Source organism: Idiotropiscis lumnitzeri, chromosome 5, assembly GCF_059441095.1.
Source record: "Idiotropiscis lumnitzeri isolate Australia: NSW breed Sydney's pygmy pipehorse chromosome 5, RoL_Ilum_1.0, whole genome shotgun sequence".
NCBI lineage: Eukaryota > Metazoa > Chordata > Actinopteri > Syngnathiformes > Syngnathidae > Idiotropiscis > Idiotropiscis lumnitzeri.
In genome coordinates, this window is record NC_142395.1 from 23795866 (window position 1) to 23813084 (window position 17219).

General features: G+C 41.2%; 4 protein-coding genes across 5 annotated transcripts; 1 reads left to right on the plus strand and 3 right to left on the minus strand.

Moving 5' to 3' along the window:
* Window positions 1-2868: 2868 nt before the first annotated feature.
* Window positions 2869-8314, minus strand: kifbp (kinesin family binding protein). The gene is made up of 13 exons (XM_088297225.1): window positions 7818-8314; window positions 7205-7303; window positions 7065-7144; window positions 6928-6986; window positions 6387-6511; window positions 6134-6227; window positions 5767-5879; window positions 5498-5647; window positions 5340-5414; window positions 4898-5060; window positions 4632-4806; window positions 3800-3985; window positions 2869-3586 (listed from the first exon to the last, which is right to left on the minus strand). The coding sequence occupies exons 1-13, from the start codon at window positions 8271-8273 to the stop codon at window positions 3448-3450; spliced, it is 1914 nt and encodes a 637-aa protein (XP_088153351.1). The 5' UTR covers window positions 8274-8314; the 3' UTR covers window positions 2869-3447.
* Window positions 8315-9374: 1060 nt separating this feature from the next.
* mpc1 (mitochondrial pyruvate carrier 1) lies at window positions 9375-12298 on the minus strand. 2 transcript variants are annotated; one of them, XM_088296051.1, is made up of 4 exons: window positions 12065-12298; window positions 10651-10747; window positions 10116-10248; window positions 9375-10025 (listed from the first exon to the last, which is right to left on the minus strand). In XM_088296051.1, the coding sequence occupies exons 1-4, from the start codon at window positions 12137-12139 to the stop codon at window positions 10004-10006; spliced, it is 327 nt and encodes a 108-aa protein (XP_088152177.1). In that variant the 5' UTR covers window positions 12140-12298; the 3' UTR covers window positions 9375-10003. The 2 variants fall into 2 exon arrangements, with proteins under 2 accessions (XP_088152177.1, XP_088152176.1); XM_088296050.1 differs by lacking the exon at window positions 12065-12298 and adding an exon at window positions 10992-11037.
* LOC148337360 (THAP domain-containing protein 2-like) lies at window positions 12276-14886 on the plus strand. The gene is made up of 4 exons (XM_088296049.1): window positions 12276-12543; window positions 13587-13785; window positions 13962-14081; window positions 14190-14886. The coding sequence occupies exons 1-4, from the start codon at window positions 12464-12466 to the stop codon at window positions 14364-14366; spliced, it is 576 nt and encodes a 191-aa protein (XP_088152175.1). The 5' UTR covers window positions 12276-12463; the 3' UTR covers window positions 14367-14886.
* Window positions 14887-15227: 341 nt separating this feature from the next.
* Window positions 15228-17218, minus strand: psmb1 (proteasome 20S subunit beta 1). The gene is made up of 6 exons (XM_088296048.1): window positions 17006-17218; window positions 16614-16721; window positions 16424-16505; window positions 16187-16316; window positions 15972-16078; window positions 15228-15572 (listed from the first exon to the last, which is right to left on the minus strand). The coding sequence occupies exons 1-6, from the start codon at window positions 17104-17106 to the stop codon at window positions 15387-15389; spliced, it is 714 nt and encodes a 237-aa protein (XP_088152174.1). The 5' UTR covers window positions 17107-17218; the 3' UTR covers window positions 15228-15386.
* Between the last annotated feature and the right edge of the window lies 1 nt (window position 17219).

A 17219-nucleotide genomic window follows, 5' to 3' on the forward strand; every position in this document is an offset into this window, starting at 1 on the left:
TCAAACCAGCTCAGCCACAAAGAACGTATTGTTATAAACAACATTTTTGAGTTGACTTCCCCATTCAACAGCGATTCACGTCCTTGTACTTTGACAATCACTGTTCTCGTGCATTCTAAATACATGTAACAGAACAACAGAAACCGGCAAAATTGATGATTCTTTACCATAATACCAACTCTCTGTCCACCTGTCTATGCATCTTACCTTTTGACAGACAGTCGAGCATTTGTCCCAGCTGACACATCAACAAGTTACGGGAAGTTCGAACATCAATCTTCTTCAGGAAATGACACATTATCTCCTATCAGTCACAGCTTTACACGACTAAACCGCTACTCACTTAACGAATTAACCATGAGCCCAAAATCTCTTTCCTCATAAAACACGCATTGTGTTAACTGGAAGTGACACATTTGTCAGACGATAATAATAAATATAGAACATTACAAGACATGCAGCTACTGCTGCTATTTTCTCTCATAATGCTCATACATCCAACCGTTATCTTTACCGCTCCTCCTCAAAGGGCCGCGGGTGGTGCTGGAGCCTATCTCAGCTATCTTCGGGCAGTAGGCGTGGTACACCCTGAACCGGTTGCCAGCCAATCGCAGGGCACACAGAGACGAACAACCATCCGCACTCACACTCATACCTAGGGGCAATTTAGAGTGTCCAATCAACCGGCCATGCATGTTTTTTGAAATGTGGGAAGCGACCAGAGTACCCGGAGAAAACCCACACAGGCACGGGGGGGAGAACATGCAAACTCCACGTAGGGAGGCCAGAGCCGGAATCGAACCCACAACCTCTGCACTGGGAGGCCATTGTGCTAACCAGTCGTCCACGGTGACGCCCACATAATACTTAAGAAGTTAGTTTTCGTTTTGTAAGCTTCCACTCCAACTCAATCGTCATTTCATGAGGGAGGTTTGAGTCTTTTTTCACCACCAACAAACCGATCCGGTGTTCCTGAGAAGTCTTTTTACATTAAGTTAATTTATTGCATTTATATGGCAGATAAATATTCAACAAGAGGCCATTTTACAACCGATGTTATCATCACAAAATCAGAATTTACCAACTTATCATAAAGAGGAAGCACCGCAAATGAGGTTAAAGGCCCTGCGGTCAGATGGGTTGTGCATCAGACTCTTTTGCAATCTATTCCGCTGACAACCAATGAACTCCCAACTCCTTGTGATACGAGTGATCAGACTTTAAAAAAAAATTGAGATATGAGCAAATCTGGCTTTGGCAGGCAAAAATCTCTATGGTGGGAGTGAACTTGAACAAGCAGCAGTTGAACAGATCTCGAACAATTCTTAAAAAAAGATACTTCGAGCTTTCTATTTCCGCTCCTAGTTAAAGTTTATTACCAAACTAAATATAAAACTGAGAAAAACATGTAAACCCTCTCAGTCTTGGGCTGATCTGATTGGCTATCGCAACTGTCTATCAACTGTAAAAGTCCCCTCGCTCACACAGAACACACGCCCACACGATTGTATCTGAAGGCCTCGGACAATAGTGCGTGCTGAATTCTGATTGGATAAAAACTCTTACCTAAAAATACAACACTAGGATATAATCGGACATCAATGTGAAGAACAGGATCAGGATTTTTTTTTTTTGGGTTGTGTTAGGCCAGCAGAGAAGGCCCTAAAGGCCTTGACCCCCCACCACTGCTACAAACATATTGAGATTTGCACTTTTTACTGATGGTGTCATGGTTCACTCGCCTGATTATGCAGGAGGCAAGGTTTCAGTTCCCACTCTGCGGCAATGTGAATGTGAAGGATTGCGTGCCCTGTGAGTCCATTCTGCCTTTGGCCCAATCAGCTAAGATTGGCTCTATTAGCCTTTAACCTTGAAAGGGATAGTCAGTGTGGAAAATGAAACCAAGACATAAAAAATATAAACTAGTTGTGCCCCTCCCATAAGAATTTAACCCATTCAAACACACTCTGAAAATTTGCAAGGGTATAATGCACAGAAATGTTATTTTATGTGCCTTTACTTGCTGTGGTGGACGTGTGACATCATTGAGTTGATATGTGTCTGTTATTTATGTGACTTGTTACAATTAATTATTGTGTAACTTACGGTGAAGCATGGTGATGGCATCGTCATGCTGTGGGGCTGTATTTCTTCAGAAGGAACTGAGGCCTTACACGCCAGGAATAGCCTACTTGGTGTGGAGACGAAGAGGCACTTTGAATGGTGGCAGGTGCATGCTTACTACCTTATAAAATGAGTTTAAATGTGACAGGTTCCATCTGAACACAGACACATTCCAGTTATGAGCAGGTGTGCAGACTTATGCAACTACATTATTTCAGTTATTTTTACTATAATCTTAGTAATTTAGACTTAATTCAGCAGCCCTGAACAAGCGATAAAAAAAAATAAAAATGGAAGGATTCATAAGATCTGTATCAGAAAAGACCCACGATAATTGGATGTATAATTTATTATCGTTGCATACATTATGATGCCATTAGGATGGGAGAAAACATCAGCTTGAAAAGGCAAAACATAGGAAGGCTTTCAAATGTCAGACATTGCTCCAAGTATCACATACCGTAAATACAGAACACCGGAGGATAGCGTTTTGATCCTCAAAGTGGTTCATAAATAAAAAGAGAAAGTAAGAGAAGGGCACATTAACTCATTCATCTTGGACAGATTTGCTTCATGATATATTTTGAAACAGAAGAGTTTTCTGTTGAAGCAATATTATGCTCGGGAGCTTCTGCAGCACAAATGTAAAACGGTAATCTAAGATAACGGGCAGAGCGCGCCATTGTTTCAGGAAAGATACTTTTTGGATTGACTGGAGACAAACGGCTCGGGGGCATCCATCATTGTGAGTGACGCCAACACTCAACAGCATGTTTTAATGATGATGAAGAATACATCAGCATTTCATTTGCAAAAACAGATGATTGTAATCATCTTGGAAAAAAAAAATTAATATTTATAAAATTGCCCAAAGTATTATTTGGCCAATTTTAATTTTATTACCGTAATCATGACAAGAGGAGTTTTAAATACATCTAAATTATATACATAGAGTTGTTAAGGTGCGTTTTTCCATCACTATGAGGTGTAAAGCTCAGGCTATAGATTACAGTATATGAAAAGGAGACGTGTTTTTTTTTTTCTCCAGAATTTCAAACCTTTCTCAGGCTTGCAATAGTGGAATTAGCTCATTTTAGAACAGATTTCTTGAGCAGTGCGGCAGACCTTAGCCCACCCTGGCCTAATGCTGGGCCAATGGCAAAATGAAGCCAGAACAAATGTCCTTGAATTGTACACATACATGTGCAAGGTTGTCTTGAAGGTAATAATTCATTTTTTGCACGTGACCATTCACTGGACTGCACAAAGCATGCACGCACGGCACAAACGAACGATAAATTCAAATGCTGCATTGCTCCAAATTCAGTTGTTAGCAGCCATCCTCGCTTTGACGCGGTTGATTTTAAGAGGAAGCAAGCCGACCATGTCTTTACTCAGCTCCAGCTCCGACTCCATGATGGCGGCGGCTTCGGGGTGGGCTTCGCAGTACTGAACGACGTATCTGCAAGACAAGCAATATGCAGCTCATCATAATCTGAAATGCGGAATCTTGGGATGTGTAATCACTCACTGGAAAAAGCGTTACTCGCACAATCTTGAGAGAGCCAATACATGAGGCCACGATTAGAAGATAACGATTAGTTTGGAGTAGCTTTTCTCCTCGGATCGACTAGACAAATCAAATGACGTGTGTAATAAACGTGTATCGACATACTTGTAGTTTTCCAGTGAGTTGTTGAGGTTGTCCAGTTGTGTGTGCGGGAGAGAGCAAATCAAGCGGCTGTGCAGTCGGGCCACTCGGAAGCGGGCCACAAGGGCCGGTCGGAGCACATCCTCCTCCAGGTGCTCGGGAAACTTTCCCTCTGGAGAGCGTAGAGATTCCAGGAACATCTGGAAGTACCTGGAGAGAGGATGCTTCAAAGTCTCAAATGTTCTCCAAAATAGACGGGCGCCCTATAAGGGGGAGCACCTTGTGTTACTCTCTTGAGCAACGCAATTGAACAACTTTGAGATTTCACAGTGGATTCTAGCCCCCCCTGTGGGCAAAGTCTGACACTACAACGCACTGCAGCATTGACTGGGAGAAATACAGTGCGGGAACACTGGTGGTGACGGTTTGAGATAGTACGTGTGGGATAAAAGGGCCGCTGTCTACGATGTCGAAATCGGTCTTTTCATTAATGTTATTGCATGCAAAACACATCACAGGTTATACGACAGACTCTGCAGGAAAAAAAAAAAAAAACTAGTCACGACATCTCTCTAAGCAGCCATCTGATTGGCTGAGGCTGAAGGACTCCCAGAATGCATTTACATACACATTTGTGGCAAAAATTTCTAGCGCTAAATACAAAATGTTATATTTCTATATTTTGTACAATAAAAGTTTCTCAGTGAAAAGTTTAGGAGCGGTTCAACAAAAAGATGAATTTACGATTAGCATACCACTAATAGGTGAAGTGGAAAGCAGCGGTAGTAGAATGGTTAATTTAGAGTAAGACTTGATAAAACTGCAGTAAAGTCATTATAGGTGAATGCGCACTCACTTGGTGGAGGCAGAACAGAGGCTGTTGAATTTCTTTATGGTGTGGCTGTCAAGAGTCTGCGAGTCAGCCTGTCTGTTGGCCAGAGTCAGTTTGAGGTCCATCATTTCATTGTAGGTCTCGGCCAGCTCAAACATCAACTGTCTGCGGATCATGAGGTAGTACTGGGCGTGCAGTTCTACACAGAGGCAGGCATTGCATTTATGTGAGACAGAGCAAAAATGGGCCCAAAAAAGCACAGCAGCTGCAAGTCGAAGTGACAAGAGTACCGAGGCAGATGGTCTCCAGCATGTCAACACGTCGTTTATGCATCTTGCAGCGTCGCTCGACGTCCTCTTCAAAGAAGGCCAGAGACTTGAAGAGAGAGCTGTGATCCTGCAGGATCTCAACGTGGTCCGTCACATAGCCGTCCACCTGGAAGTACTCCTTGGCCTGAGAGAGACACACAGAAAAAAAAAGAAAAAAAAAGGCCGCAGGTGATTTGGTCAATCCTGTTTGATGTCCTATTGATTGTCAACGCAGGCAAACAAACAAAAAAAAAAAAGTCAGCCGAGGGACGTCACATACAGCATGTTGAAAAACTCAGATGACCACTGTAATATTTAATAACCCCAGACAACTGCACAAAACACTTTGCTCCATTTTTATACTTATTTTTAATTTGTCCAATAGGTGGGTGTTGTTTTGTGAGTGCATGTTATCTTGCAATACCTGAGTCACATAGTTTTGTCCCACCAGAAATATATTCCTGGCCTCTGTGAAGTCCAGCGGGAGCAAGCAGCTCACCTGGAAATCCCAAATATGACAATATAATCATTATATAATCAGTAACATGGGATAGAACCTGTTCAGAACGTATGCATGCTGACCTTCTCCTCCAAGCTTGCGATCGAGTCAAAAGTGTCCTCAGAGCCAAACAACAGTGCGCTCTTCCTGCCCTTTTCTTCTTCCTCCACCTCAAGCATCCTCTTCCTCTTCAACTCCTCCTGAAGATCACAATCCAGTTCCCCAATGTTGTCCTGCTCAACACAGAAGAGCAACCACCCACAAAGAGATGGATGAGTACGCCGCAGAAACAATCGTCACAATTTAGATTGCGCACAGGAGGCGTGTCCCGGGAGTTGTGAAATAGTCACACCTCCAGCGCTTTTTTGGCATCTTCAAGGAGGATGAGACAGTATTTGATCCAGCATCTTGCTATCTCGGCTCTCTTCTGCCTCAGCTGATCGCGACGCTCACTCTCCATCTCACCTGCAGGAAGAGATTTTTAGCTGCAGTATTGGAATTTGAAACAACTACAATTAAAGCATTCATTCATGATGTAAAAAAATATGGTATATATGTCAGATTTTTTTTTTTAATGACATTTAACTTCTATTATGCCCAAACTTTTGGACCCAATCTTCCTTTCAATCAGCCAACCTCCCAGTGTGTAACACCCAAATCCATTTTCCCCCACTTTAAATGCAACATCTTGGACAAAACAATCCAACAGAAAAACTCACTTTCTTGTGCAGCAGCCTCAGAGGGAACTTCTCCTGCTAAACCAGATATGACGCTTGCTGCTGAGAGGCAGTGTCTACCCTCCATGTATCGCCCCTGAGGATATACCGCACGCAAACCTTGTGACTCGCGTCGACAAGCAGACAACTACGCAGGCACCGCAGATCACATAATGCGCAACGCAAACCAATCAAGCAAATACGAGCTTACAATCCTCTCCTTGAAACAACCAATTGACATCCAAGCGGGCCTCACCTTTGTGATATAATACTGTGAAAGCGTAGCTGCATTGAGAGCCCACTCAATTGGATTGAATTGACCTAACCGCAACTGTCTCTGCAGGGTGCTGTGGCAGTAGGTGGCAGCTCGCTCAGTTTGACCTGGCAAGACATTTGCGTTGTGACTTTCCGCAAAACAACATAACGGCCTCTTTATACATGAAAGGCACAGGTGTCAAACGCTCATCCTGGAGGGCCGCTTTCCTGGACCCCCCCCCCCCCCCCCCCCCCCCAAATCTCCCCCGCCTACAACACACCGGATGTTAATGAGCAGGATATTTATTTGGATTCTTCGGAGCTTGCTGATCATTTGAATCAGGTGTGTTGCAGCGGGGAGAGAATGAAAGCAGCCCTCCGGGACTGGATCTTGACACCTCTGGTATCAGGCATTCTGAAACATGTGATGATTTTACAATTTTAGAAACATGCAGCAATTGACTGAATATCAATATAGTACAGTAATGGTTTAAAAGCATTAAGTTCTTTCAACAATTAGGTCAAATTAGAGATACACTCACCAAGGTTTTGATAGACCTGAGCAAGATAATACATAGTGTGTGTGTAGGCCAGCTCAAACCTGTGGAAAATAGAGATTAATATAAAACTGCAGGGCAAGAAAGGAGCAATGGATAACAGCTGGGTGACAAATACATACTTTTTGTTCTTTTCCTGATGTGTCAACAGCTTCTCATTGGTAGTAAAGTACTCCACCAGATCAGTGGGCGGACTTCCATCCTGCAAATAATTTTTATTTGTTTCTAATTGCTATCATGCCAGAACCACAATCAACCTTACCTCCTTCATGTAACGCAGGTAGATTGCCTCGGCAATTTCCAGGAATCCCTGCGCCGTCTCAATCTCCCCCCGACCTGCCCAGAGGATGCCCAGTTGGTTCTGGAATCACACAAACAGGAACAGAAATGAGTGGTTATCACTTTTTAATCAGTCATTAGTCAGCATAGCGGAAATCCTAATCTCTACAACGGGAATAACACATTTACTATACTTTGAACCATGTCACAATTTTCATTATTTGGTTGGTATCTAAATAAAGCTATACATTTGTGCTGTACCTTTAATGAGGATGACTGAAATGTTTATATAATAATCTATTATTTTGGGCCATTTGGCCTTGCGAAGACAATTTTAAGTCTGACTGCTTGGTCAAAGAAACAGGTATTGCAGACATTGCTAATAGTTTAGCGAGCACTAATGACTCTGAAGGCAGATTACATTGGCAGGGCAGCACTAGAGGCTGAAATGTTAATGGGCAACGAACCTAACATCCACATGTATGTATTTTATGCAATGCAAGTGTGAGAAGAGACTGGAATACATTAATACGATGTCATGTAACAAACAGAATTCAACGGCCCATAACTGGCATCTTCCCTGGCGAGCTATTTACCCGGACATGGATGAATAACGACACATTTTCGGTAGTCACGCAGCATTTTTCCAGCAGTTTCATGCAGTTCATGAGGTGCTCTTGGCCTGCCGACAGCTCCTCTGTGTCCACGTGGTTCACGCCCAGGTAATATTCCACCGCCGCGAGCCTCGCGGTCCTTTGTCCGGTGGTAGAGTCGCCGCCGAAGCCCCGCTCAAACATTTCCTCGAGCTGGCCATTTACCGGCTGCTCGGTCGGCGGTTGGTCGCCGCCCTGCGCCGCCCCGTCTTCCTCCCCGTCACCGGCCTCGAAGCTCTTCAGCGAACAGTGTATCTCCCGGAGGAGGTCTCTGGCTTTGTACTTGGAGCGATATGGGTCATTTTCTGGGTCACTTCGAGATTTGACTTCAGTAAAGTTTTGGGCGTTGGTAAATTTTTCGCAGATTGCTGTCCACTCGTCGCTGTTGAGGGTCGCCATGTCGGTTTTCTTGTTTTGGTGAAACCGACTGAAATTGTAATACTGACACCTACTGGTTGAAATTGGAACTAAAACTGCGCACTATCCGGACTGAAATTGTAATGCTGACACCTACTGGTTAAAATTGGAACTGAAACTGCGCACTATCAAAATGGTGACGCAGCCTTTGTACGTCATTTTCTTTAATCTCACATGATTGCACCCTTTTTTATTTGATGAACACGGATTCATTTCTGAAATTATCAAACTATATTAATATTGTTTCATTCATATACACTTGAACTTTCTGTGAAATTTCATGAAGCTAAAATTAAATGTCGCCATTCATCCAACGTGACAGAAAGAAAAAGGCCCATATTTGACGTTACTTTTGTGGTGCGATCTTCAGTATATATACTTAATGACTGTATAATGTTAGTAGCATTATCTTAAACATTTACGTGACAGAATGTCAATCATTAACATTAACTAATTCATATTTGTCATGGGTGTTAAGCGTCTATCAAACAAAAAGCATTTATCAAATGCAACTAGAAGCACCGTGCAGTAATGACAAGTGATTGTGCTTGCTGGTTTTATATTCTCACGTTATGTTCATATATTTCTTAGTTTATGTGTTGAATTCTGTAGAATGTTCATTACTTGCACTCCACATTTGCAACGCACACACATAATAAGTCTGCATTTACAACTGATGACGCAACACTTCATATTCTGCCAAGGACACAATATCCATAAAGCACATTTGCTATATACTCAATATAGCCAAACGACAACGAATTTGACTCTGCAGAGGTCACTAGGACTCAATTGTGAAAAAGCACATTTAAAGACACGACACTGAGAATTGAACACATACACGCCCACACACAGACAAGATTGCACGATGCCTGAGGACCACCTTCTTGCATCGACCCATGAGACGGAGGGAGAGAAGACCGCAATTTCAACCAACATGACATAATAAAGAAAAAAATCTATCTAGTGAGAATCACATGAAAATGTGAGGGCCGCATTTTAGAATCACCATTTTACTGACTGGATTCATCTTAGAAAAATCCTCAAAAATGCAAATAAATCATTGCGTAAAGTCATTTCAAGTTGGTTTTAACCAGTTTATTTTTACACACCCAAGGAATCAGATAATGATTTAGGGGACATTTTGATTTGCTTATACAATAAATTACTTAGGGCACACAAAGTGAGTACTACACAGTGTACAGTTGGTCAGCAGAAACAGACACGGGACTAAAATCTGGATCTTCGCTATCTGAATTATGACATCCTGGCAGCATCACTATTTTTTCCACACTCAACGGAATCTTTTTTTTTTTCATTTGTAACAGTCTTTTACTGCTTTGTGTCTTCAAAAGTGATACTAAAGTCACCCAATTTCAAACTTCAATCGAGTTTGCAGGTAAACATCGTCAGTAAGATGATGAAAGAGCAATAAAAATTTAAAATATGTTTCACTGGAATCGTTGGATCGAGAGTGCAAAGTGGATGATGCATTCACTCATTGTCAGCAATGCAAATATTCAAGCATCAAATTTAGGAAGGAAACACTATTTTGTGTTATAAAAATGTGGCAAATAACTTAATGTGAGTGATGAGTGATTGTAAAAAGAGGGGCAGGAAACATAACCACGGCACCTATCATTAGTTGAGTGTGCACGTTTGTGTGGCTTCTTTCACCAGTGTGGTGGAACGGGAAACACTTTACATTGTCACTAAGATGTCTTCTTCTCCAAGCTGGAAAAAAATATATATATTTCTTATTATATTTAACAATGATTTTTTTTTTCATATATTTTGTTTACATCAAAAATAAGACAGGCTTACTTATACTTGATGAGGCGACCACCCTGAACCAGCTGTGCAGACTCGTTGGTCAAATGGCAAGCAAACAGCAGCCAGTTGCGTGGTTGCACTTTGTAGGCGAAACGCATGAAGAGCAGCGAGTAACAGCACAGAGCTAAGAGGAGGAAGTACACAAGCACAAAAATTAGGGTTGATAGCGGCCTTGTTCAAGTTAGCCCCGAACCCAACAAATTCTAACTTTGAATGCCCTTGGATTTATCCTAACCCTAACCCAATGATCATAACCGAGGAAGAAATACATTCACACCTAACACTAATGAACTGTATTTACGCTTAACCGCAAGGAGTCATCTCCCTCCATCTGTTATTAAACATCATCTTTGGAAGAAAATGTGTATTTTTTTAAGTTATAAATATTTTTTTTTAATTTTGTACTGGTCCGACACAGACATTAAAATATTGTGATATCAAAGGACATCCGAAATATTGCTCGTGCGTTGAATAAAGTAGGGCATGCAGCAGCATTTTGTAAAGTGTGCGTGCGCATAATTCTCACCAAAGGTCATCCTGCCACTGATGATCTCAGGGCTCTTTTTCATGTCAGTTAAGGCCGCTATAGGGAGACCCCAGTTTGCCACTGGACCCCAGAAATGCTGTGAGCACACACGCAAACAAAAACAAGGGAATTAAAAAAAAAAAAAGCATCGTCATATACTCAAATGCTAAAAAAGCAGAACTCAAATAATAGTCATTTAATATAAATTGATTAAAGTAGCTTTGTTCAAATATATCAAACAAAATGTTGAATATATTTCTACTTTAAAACGATACCCAGTATGGTCTCATAAAGAACAAATTATGGGGAAAGTGAGTCTGATAAACAAAAATAAGACTTACTGTGCTGGTGAATGTTTTTCGATATTCATGGTTGCATGGAAGAGAAAAAGTCATACAAATAAAGTCAATAAGTCAGTTGAATAAGATTCCACACAATATCTGACATGTGTTGATGTGTTTCAGCACATCCAATAGGTAGCCAACATTTCTGTGTCCTCTTTGCTTGTGATTTTTTATGTTTTCTCCATTTCCAAGAGGTGTAAGGAAATAAAAATGCAGTATGCATTTCAATATCGGTGAGCAAAGAAACATCAAACATTGACCAACAGCAGCAAAAAGTTGGACTTTGGAGCTGGGGGGGCCGCCACGGTTTAAGTCCCACCGCAGACAAAAATATAAACTGCAAATAATATAAAACCACAACTACAGTGGCACATTCACTTGTGAGTTTAATTTGTTCTGTGACCATGCTAGTAACTGGAAACATTTGTCGCACAAAATAACCTTCCCCAATTGAAATTAATTAACATACTATTAATCTTTTCCAGCCCCCATAAATCAAACACAGCTTTTGTTCAAAAAAGAGTTTCGTTAGCACATCTATGCCTATTTTGCATTGTGTAACAGCATTAATCCAAGAGATGCAGCATTGTTTACATGTATGGATGTGATCTGGTGCTCTGCAAAAAAAAAAGCAGTGCGGGAGTTGAATTTCTACTTGCGGGATTATGATGACTGTTAATTTACATTTAAAAATTATAATCACAATTTTACGCACATGTAGATAGGCAGAATTTCCAAAGAGCAGAATATCTGTCTTGACTATCTATACACTAAACAAAATGGTAGTTATAATCTGGGTCTAGCCCCTTTTAAGGTGAATACTGAACAAACACACAAGTTTTTCCAAACTGTGCTGACATTCCTACAATTTTAAACCGGATAGACACGGCAGCCCCGCGTAATTAGAAACCCTAAACGTGTCAGTCCTTCAACGTTAAATGGAAAATATCATACAAATAGTTCGCAATCAGTATTTTTCGGATCAAAGACAAATGTCAGTTAAACATTAGCCAACGTCACTGTCGCTAGGTGGCTACTTTAGCACATCTGCTCATAGCAGCTTTTGATACATACCTCATCAAATATTCTCGAAACTCTTTGCTCTTCAGATGGTCTATAGCTTTGCGTGCAATGGTCCCAGCCATGATTTAATCCGTGGCAGCAGTCTACTTTGACAGGGAGACTGTGAAATCTGCGTTGAAGAACGAAGACCTGCGAAGTGAGTAGACTAGAGGACACCCGGTCAAATTTCCAACCAACCACAAACACTGCAACCTTTTTTGCTTTACGACACTGTCGCAAAGAAGCGGCTTGACGGCGGCATTCGACCATTTGCCAGCAGGGCAAACACGACCCGTTCCCTTTTCCGTTAAACTTCGTGCCTACCGCAAGTGTAAGCTAGTAGGGGCAAAACCTCGGGGTGATCCGCGTTCGGAATCTGCACGAAAACAAACCAACTAAAAACAAGGATGCCTGCACATTGTGCTGCAATCGGTTGCACACAACGACGAACTGCCGAATCAAAGAAACAGGGAATAACCTTTCACAAGTAAGAACATTTTGGCTCTAGTTTCATTCCATGTATTTATTTGCTTCGCCTTTATTTTGAAATCGCCCCCCGCAGCGCAATGGCGGCGTGTTACCGTAATGCTGAAATATTAATGATCGTTTTATCGGCTAGCCTGACTTTGGCTTTTCAAGTGGAGCAGTCTACTGGGCTACTAGCAAAACACGCGAGCGAGCACCTTGATTAACACATTCGTTCCCAGCAATTTTCGAAGCAGAGTTCCACATATTGTCGATCATTTTAGAGCTCTGTTATTTAAAAAAAAAAAATCACTGAACAACATGTTTTTTTCTGTTCTCATCAGCTATATAAAAACAGTAACAAAAGTAGAACAAAATAGCCAAGACTCGAATAGCCAAACCTTCAGTCACTGGGCATTTTCCATCTTTTGTCCACTGGTTCTCAACTGTTGTCCTCCTGCGACCCGCAGTTTCCTTTTTGTTGCACAGTTGTGACCCAATTTTATAGACTTTGACAATGAAGAACATGTTCTGTTTGTTAAAAAGCTTATAGTATAAGTATAGTGTGTTGTATCTTCAAAAGATGTTTAAAACGATGTACCACCAAAAGCATATCCCTTGCCATGATATCTGCTAACCAGAGTCTGAGCTGCACTGTATTTGTTTACGGAGTAAATTCATGGCTAAAGTGTGAGTCAGCTACCATTCCTGTCGCTAATCTAATTATGCTCCATGTGGGGGCATGGTACGCCTTTGTACTGTAGCAGAAAAATCAAAATAAGAATACATGTAATTCCATAACTCCGAAGCCACCAAGTGAGAATCACTGTCTTAGTCATCAGTAGAACATTGGTTGATTTCACCCACAACACCATTTTTGGAGCAAACAGAAGAGTAAACAAGCTTTTTGGAAAAAGAAACATCAAGCGGAACAAAATGCCTTTGGTTTCCAGTATATTGGCTCATTTGGTTCTCTGTGCTTATTCATCAGACAGATTTCTTTTTAAATATGTCGTTTGTTCAAAGTCTTATTATAGTGCTGTCTACCTTTCTTGTTCCATGTAGGTTTCCCAAAGATGAAGAGATGAGGAGGCTGTGGGAAAAAGTTGTGAGGAGGAAGGATTTTACTGCAAGTGATGAATCTGTGCTCTGCAGTCAACATTTTAAAAGTCAGGATTTTGACAAGACTGGGCAGATTTGTCGGATTAGAGTTGGTGTTATTCCATCGTTGTTCAACTTCCCGGATCGTCCTCGCCAAATACCGGTAGGTTTACAAGCATTGCAACTACGGTACTCTGTTTTTATTGTTTTATTATTGTCCTGAAAGTGCAATATTATAGAATGCTATTTTCCTTTTTATTGTATTTTTGGGGCAAGGCTGGAAAAGAATAATGGGGGATAAGTAGAGATCTAAATCTGTATTTCTTTTTTTTTCTGTAGCATGAAGAAAAAAGTACAATAAGAACCACAAAAAACTCCATGAAAACTAAGGAGACCCTACCATTATTACCCATCCCTCAGAAAGTCATCAAAAAGAAACCTCGGTTCAACATTGCCCTTGTGAGTATTTGTACCTGTTAAGAAGATTATGGGCTGAGTCTCAGTAATGTATGGCGCTGACTGTAGGATTTATAAATTACATAAAATCATTTTTCATTTTTTGACCAGGACCACAACTATTCATTGCCCAACAATCCCACTGCTCTAAAAGCCAAGTTCAGTGCGGCTGCAGCCAGATTGTGGAGCCTGGAGAAGCAGAAGAGAAATGCGCTGGTGCGAGAACGAAGAGCAAGGAACACGCTCATGGCTGTACTGCACAAGTCACTGTGTGAGCCTTGTGTCTGAGCCTAGAAAAAAAAAAAAACGTTCAGCAAGAACTGCCATCATTTGACCGTAGAAAAAGTAATGGCGGGTTGGGGATTCCCTCAGATGACACTTTTGAAGCGATGAGGTGCTGCTGCTGTCCTGGGGCGAATGCCACAGAAGTTTGTGGTCACATGTTTAGTCCAAGAAGGGATTGGAACAAAGGATGCCTTTTCACTTGTGGAGCACATCAAGAAACGGTTTTCGATAGTGCAGTGATGCCAATCCGCTGTAGATTCGGTGCCGTGATAGAGCCTCAGGTGTGCTGTAGGAAACGATTCAGTTTCCCTTTTTTGGTGTGGTTTAATGGATCTTGGTACATCAACGCCAGTGATGGCAGGCAGAACAATGAAATGCTTTTCCATTCCACCAAATAAACTGGGGACACATAGATTAAAAAAAAATGTTTTTTTTTTTAGTGTACTGTATATACTTGATGTTTCAGAAATGTAAAATATGTGCCTTTGCTCAATAAAGTTTGGAAAACACCGGTTTAAAACCACCAGTCCCTCTCGATGACTTGCATTGTGTTCATTCCTAAAAATAACATTTCACATTTCCAGATTTACTTCCCATGAGTTACAACGTGGAAGTACAAGGAAGAAATCTTGAAAAGGGTCCTTTTCCAGGTCTCCTCCAATTAAAACAACCACTAGCCTTTGCAAGCTTAATGCAAATGCATAATGAAGATAGTTTTTTTTCAGCCCCAATTCTTTACATTTATTAAGAATGTATAAAGAATAACAGGATGTTGCTTTTCAGAATGGGAACTTTTTAGGGCAGATTTAGAATTAATGAAGGGTCAAATTATTTAAGAGAAAAAAAAACAGATAATTACAGGTATCACAAATGGAATATGGGTTTCTTTATTAAAAAAAGAAGTTCCTTAATGTTTGGATCAACACTACTGTTTGACACAATCTGCAGTCAAGCAGCCAAATGAGCGGAGCGAATGTGAAAAGAAACTCTAGTGGAGGAAAGATGAAGGAACAAATGTCTTCCTCAGTCCTTCCTCAGCATGACGGTCTCCTCTGTGATTCCCTCCTTCGTGACGACGCAGATCTTAAGGGCATCCCCGGTGTAAACATCTCTTTCTGCGGCCGAGATGAAGACATCTTTGATGAGCTGAACTGACTTTTCGCGGGTCAGAGGAAGGGATGTTACACCTTCCATGTTCTTGAAACCAATCTGGGAAGAAGACATGCTGGTCAGAATAATGCAGCAATGGCTAAACTTGACAGTACAGCTTCAGCTATTAAATATTTTTAGAATAAATTATCCTATTGGTTAATATGATAGAAATTGATTTTACATTAAACACCAAACAGGGCCTGTGAGGTGCAGGTAATGTGGTCTTGATTAGACATTATAATATGACTTGGAGTTTATGCGTGGATTTAAAAATGTGGCTTGGCCTGGTGAGTGACGTGGGAGTCAGTGAATAAGGATGTAAAGTTGTGTTATGATCTCAGGTTAGTGGTTGTAAATTGGCTAACCTTTAGTGAGCGTCAACTTTTTGGGAATAAAATTATTCAAGATATGATAAATCCTTTCAGCCTTATTTGGCAGTGAGATCATGGTGTGTACCTGGTTGTCTAGTAGTGGTTGCAGCATGGCACTGGCTGATCCTCCGGCCATGTAGGTGTCCCTCTGGTAGGATCCGACTGGGTCAAAGCTGTAGACTGCACCCTTGCCTAAGTTACACATCACAATAGTTATCACAAATGTATCAGGAACACGCTCAATATTTTTGTGAAATTAACTATTGGGGAGGCATAGAGCAGCTGTATTTACATACTTACCCTTGTCATCGAGACCTCCAATGATATTATAAACGTAGTAGGGGAAAAACCTCCTCCCGTATAAGATGGTGGACAACATGGCAGCAATGGCGCCGCATGTCATGGTCTTATTGTTTGAATGTTTGTACATCTGAGAGGAAAGGACAGTCCATCACTTGTATACAGTTCTACTAAAAGTGCATTTTCCACAGAATTTCATTTCGCCCAAAATACAAGATATCCATTGATGTTGCCCACCTTGAGTCTGGCATCAATGATTTTTGTTAGTGTCAGACAGTCACCATGAAAACCACTGCAGCCAATGACAGTTGTATCTGTCCTGGAAGCAACATGAGGATAACAATAAAACATTTGCATGATTGTGATGGATTATAAAATATCCTTTTTGGTGACCCTTTATCAACAGTACAGGGGAAGTGAAACTTACAATTTATAGCATTTTGGGGAATCTCTGCTGTGGATTGCGTAGCCCTCACTTAGCCTGGTGTCCGAAGCTACGACGGCAAAGTCTTCACCAGCCAGCGCTAGAACAGTCCTGTTAACAAAAGTTTGACAGATATTCCTCTTTTTAGGACTAACACAGGAAGTACGTGCACTGTAATGCTAACCGAAACGGCGTTATTCGAAAGTGAAACATTTGTTGTGCAAAAGCTTTCCATATCAAAAACAGGACTGTCTTCAACGAAAAAAAAGTTGAAGTCACATGCGTGTATCGCAAAAATAATAATTCGTCAGGTCAAAACATTAGCTGGTCATTCACTTGGGATGTAAAACGTTAGCTAGCAGGCTAACAAGCGAGCAGGTGAAAAGTAAACTTACCCGCCGTTGAACGTATACGGTGAGAACCGGTGCTCCACTGGACCCGTGTAATGATAGTCTTTCATCTTGTCCGGGTTTCTAAAATCTTGAATCGAGAGCATTTTTAATACAGATGTACAAAAAATCCTTTGCTTGGCACCCCACTAAAGTCGCTGTATCACGGTAATATGGCTGCTTCTTCTTTATGGGTTGCAATCAAATTGGTTCAAGTACG

What these genes read in the sequence shown, in the direction of transcription:
- mpc1 (XM_088296051.1), bottom strand. Translation starts at nt 12,139, where the DNA reads ATGGCTGGGACCATTGCACGCAAAGCTATAGACCATCTGAAGAGCAAA. An exon ending in CAGTGGCAGGATGACCTTTG is followed by an intron (nt 10,249 to 10,650) that starts GTGAGAATTATG and finishes TCCTCCTCTTAG; the next exon opens with CTCTGTGCTGTTACTCGCTG. An exon ending in GGTCGCCTCATCAAGTATAA is followed by an intron (nt 10,026 to 10,115) that starts GTAAGCCTGTCT and finishes ATTTTTTTCCAG; the next exon opens with CTTGGAGAAGAAGACATCTT.
- psmb1 (XM_088296048.1), bottom strand. Translation starts at nt 17,106, where the DNA reads ATGCTCTCGATTCAAGATTTTAGAAACCCGGACAAGATGAAAGACTAT. An exon ending in CCGTATACGTTCAACGGCGG is followed by an intron (nt 16,722 to 17,005) that starts GTAAGTTTACTT and finishes TTTTGTTAACAG; the next exon opens with GACTGTTCTAGCGCTGGCTG. An exon ending in AACCACTACTAGACAACCAG is followed by an intron (nt 15,573 to 15,971) that starts GTACACACCATG and finishes TCTTCTTCCCAG; the next exon opens with ATTGGTTTCAAGAACATGGA.
- kifbp (XM_088297225.1), bottom strand. Translation starts at nt 8,273, where the DNA reads ATGGCGACCCTCAACAGCGACGAGTGGACAGCAATCTGCGAAAAATTT. An exon ending in CACAGTATTATATCACAAAG is followed by an intron (nt 6,228 to 6,386) that starts GTGAGGCCCGCT and finishes GTATATCCTCAG; the next exon opens with GGGCGATACATGGAGGGTAG. An exon ending in ATGCCAAAAAAGCGCTGGAG is followed by an intron (nt 5,648 to 5,766) that starts GTGTGACTATTT and finishes TGTGTTGAGCAG; the next exon opens with GACAACATTGGGGAACTGGA.
- LOC148337360 (XM_088296049.1), top strand. Translation starts at nt 12,464, where the DNA reads ATGCCTGCACATTGTGCTGCAATCGGTTGCACACAACGACGAACTGCC. An exon ending in CAGGGAATAACCTTTCACAA is followed by an intron (nt 12,544 to 13,586) that starts GTAAGAACATTT and finishes TGTTCCATGTAG; the next exon opens with GTTTCCCAAAGATGAAGAGA. An exon ending in ATCGTCCTCGCCAAATACCG is followed by an intron (nt 13,786 to 13,961) that starts GTAGGTTTACAA and finishes TTTTTTCTGTAG; the next exon opens with CATGAAGAAAAAAGTACAAT.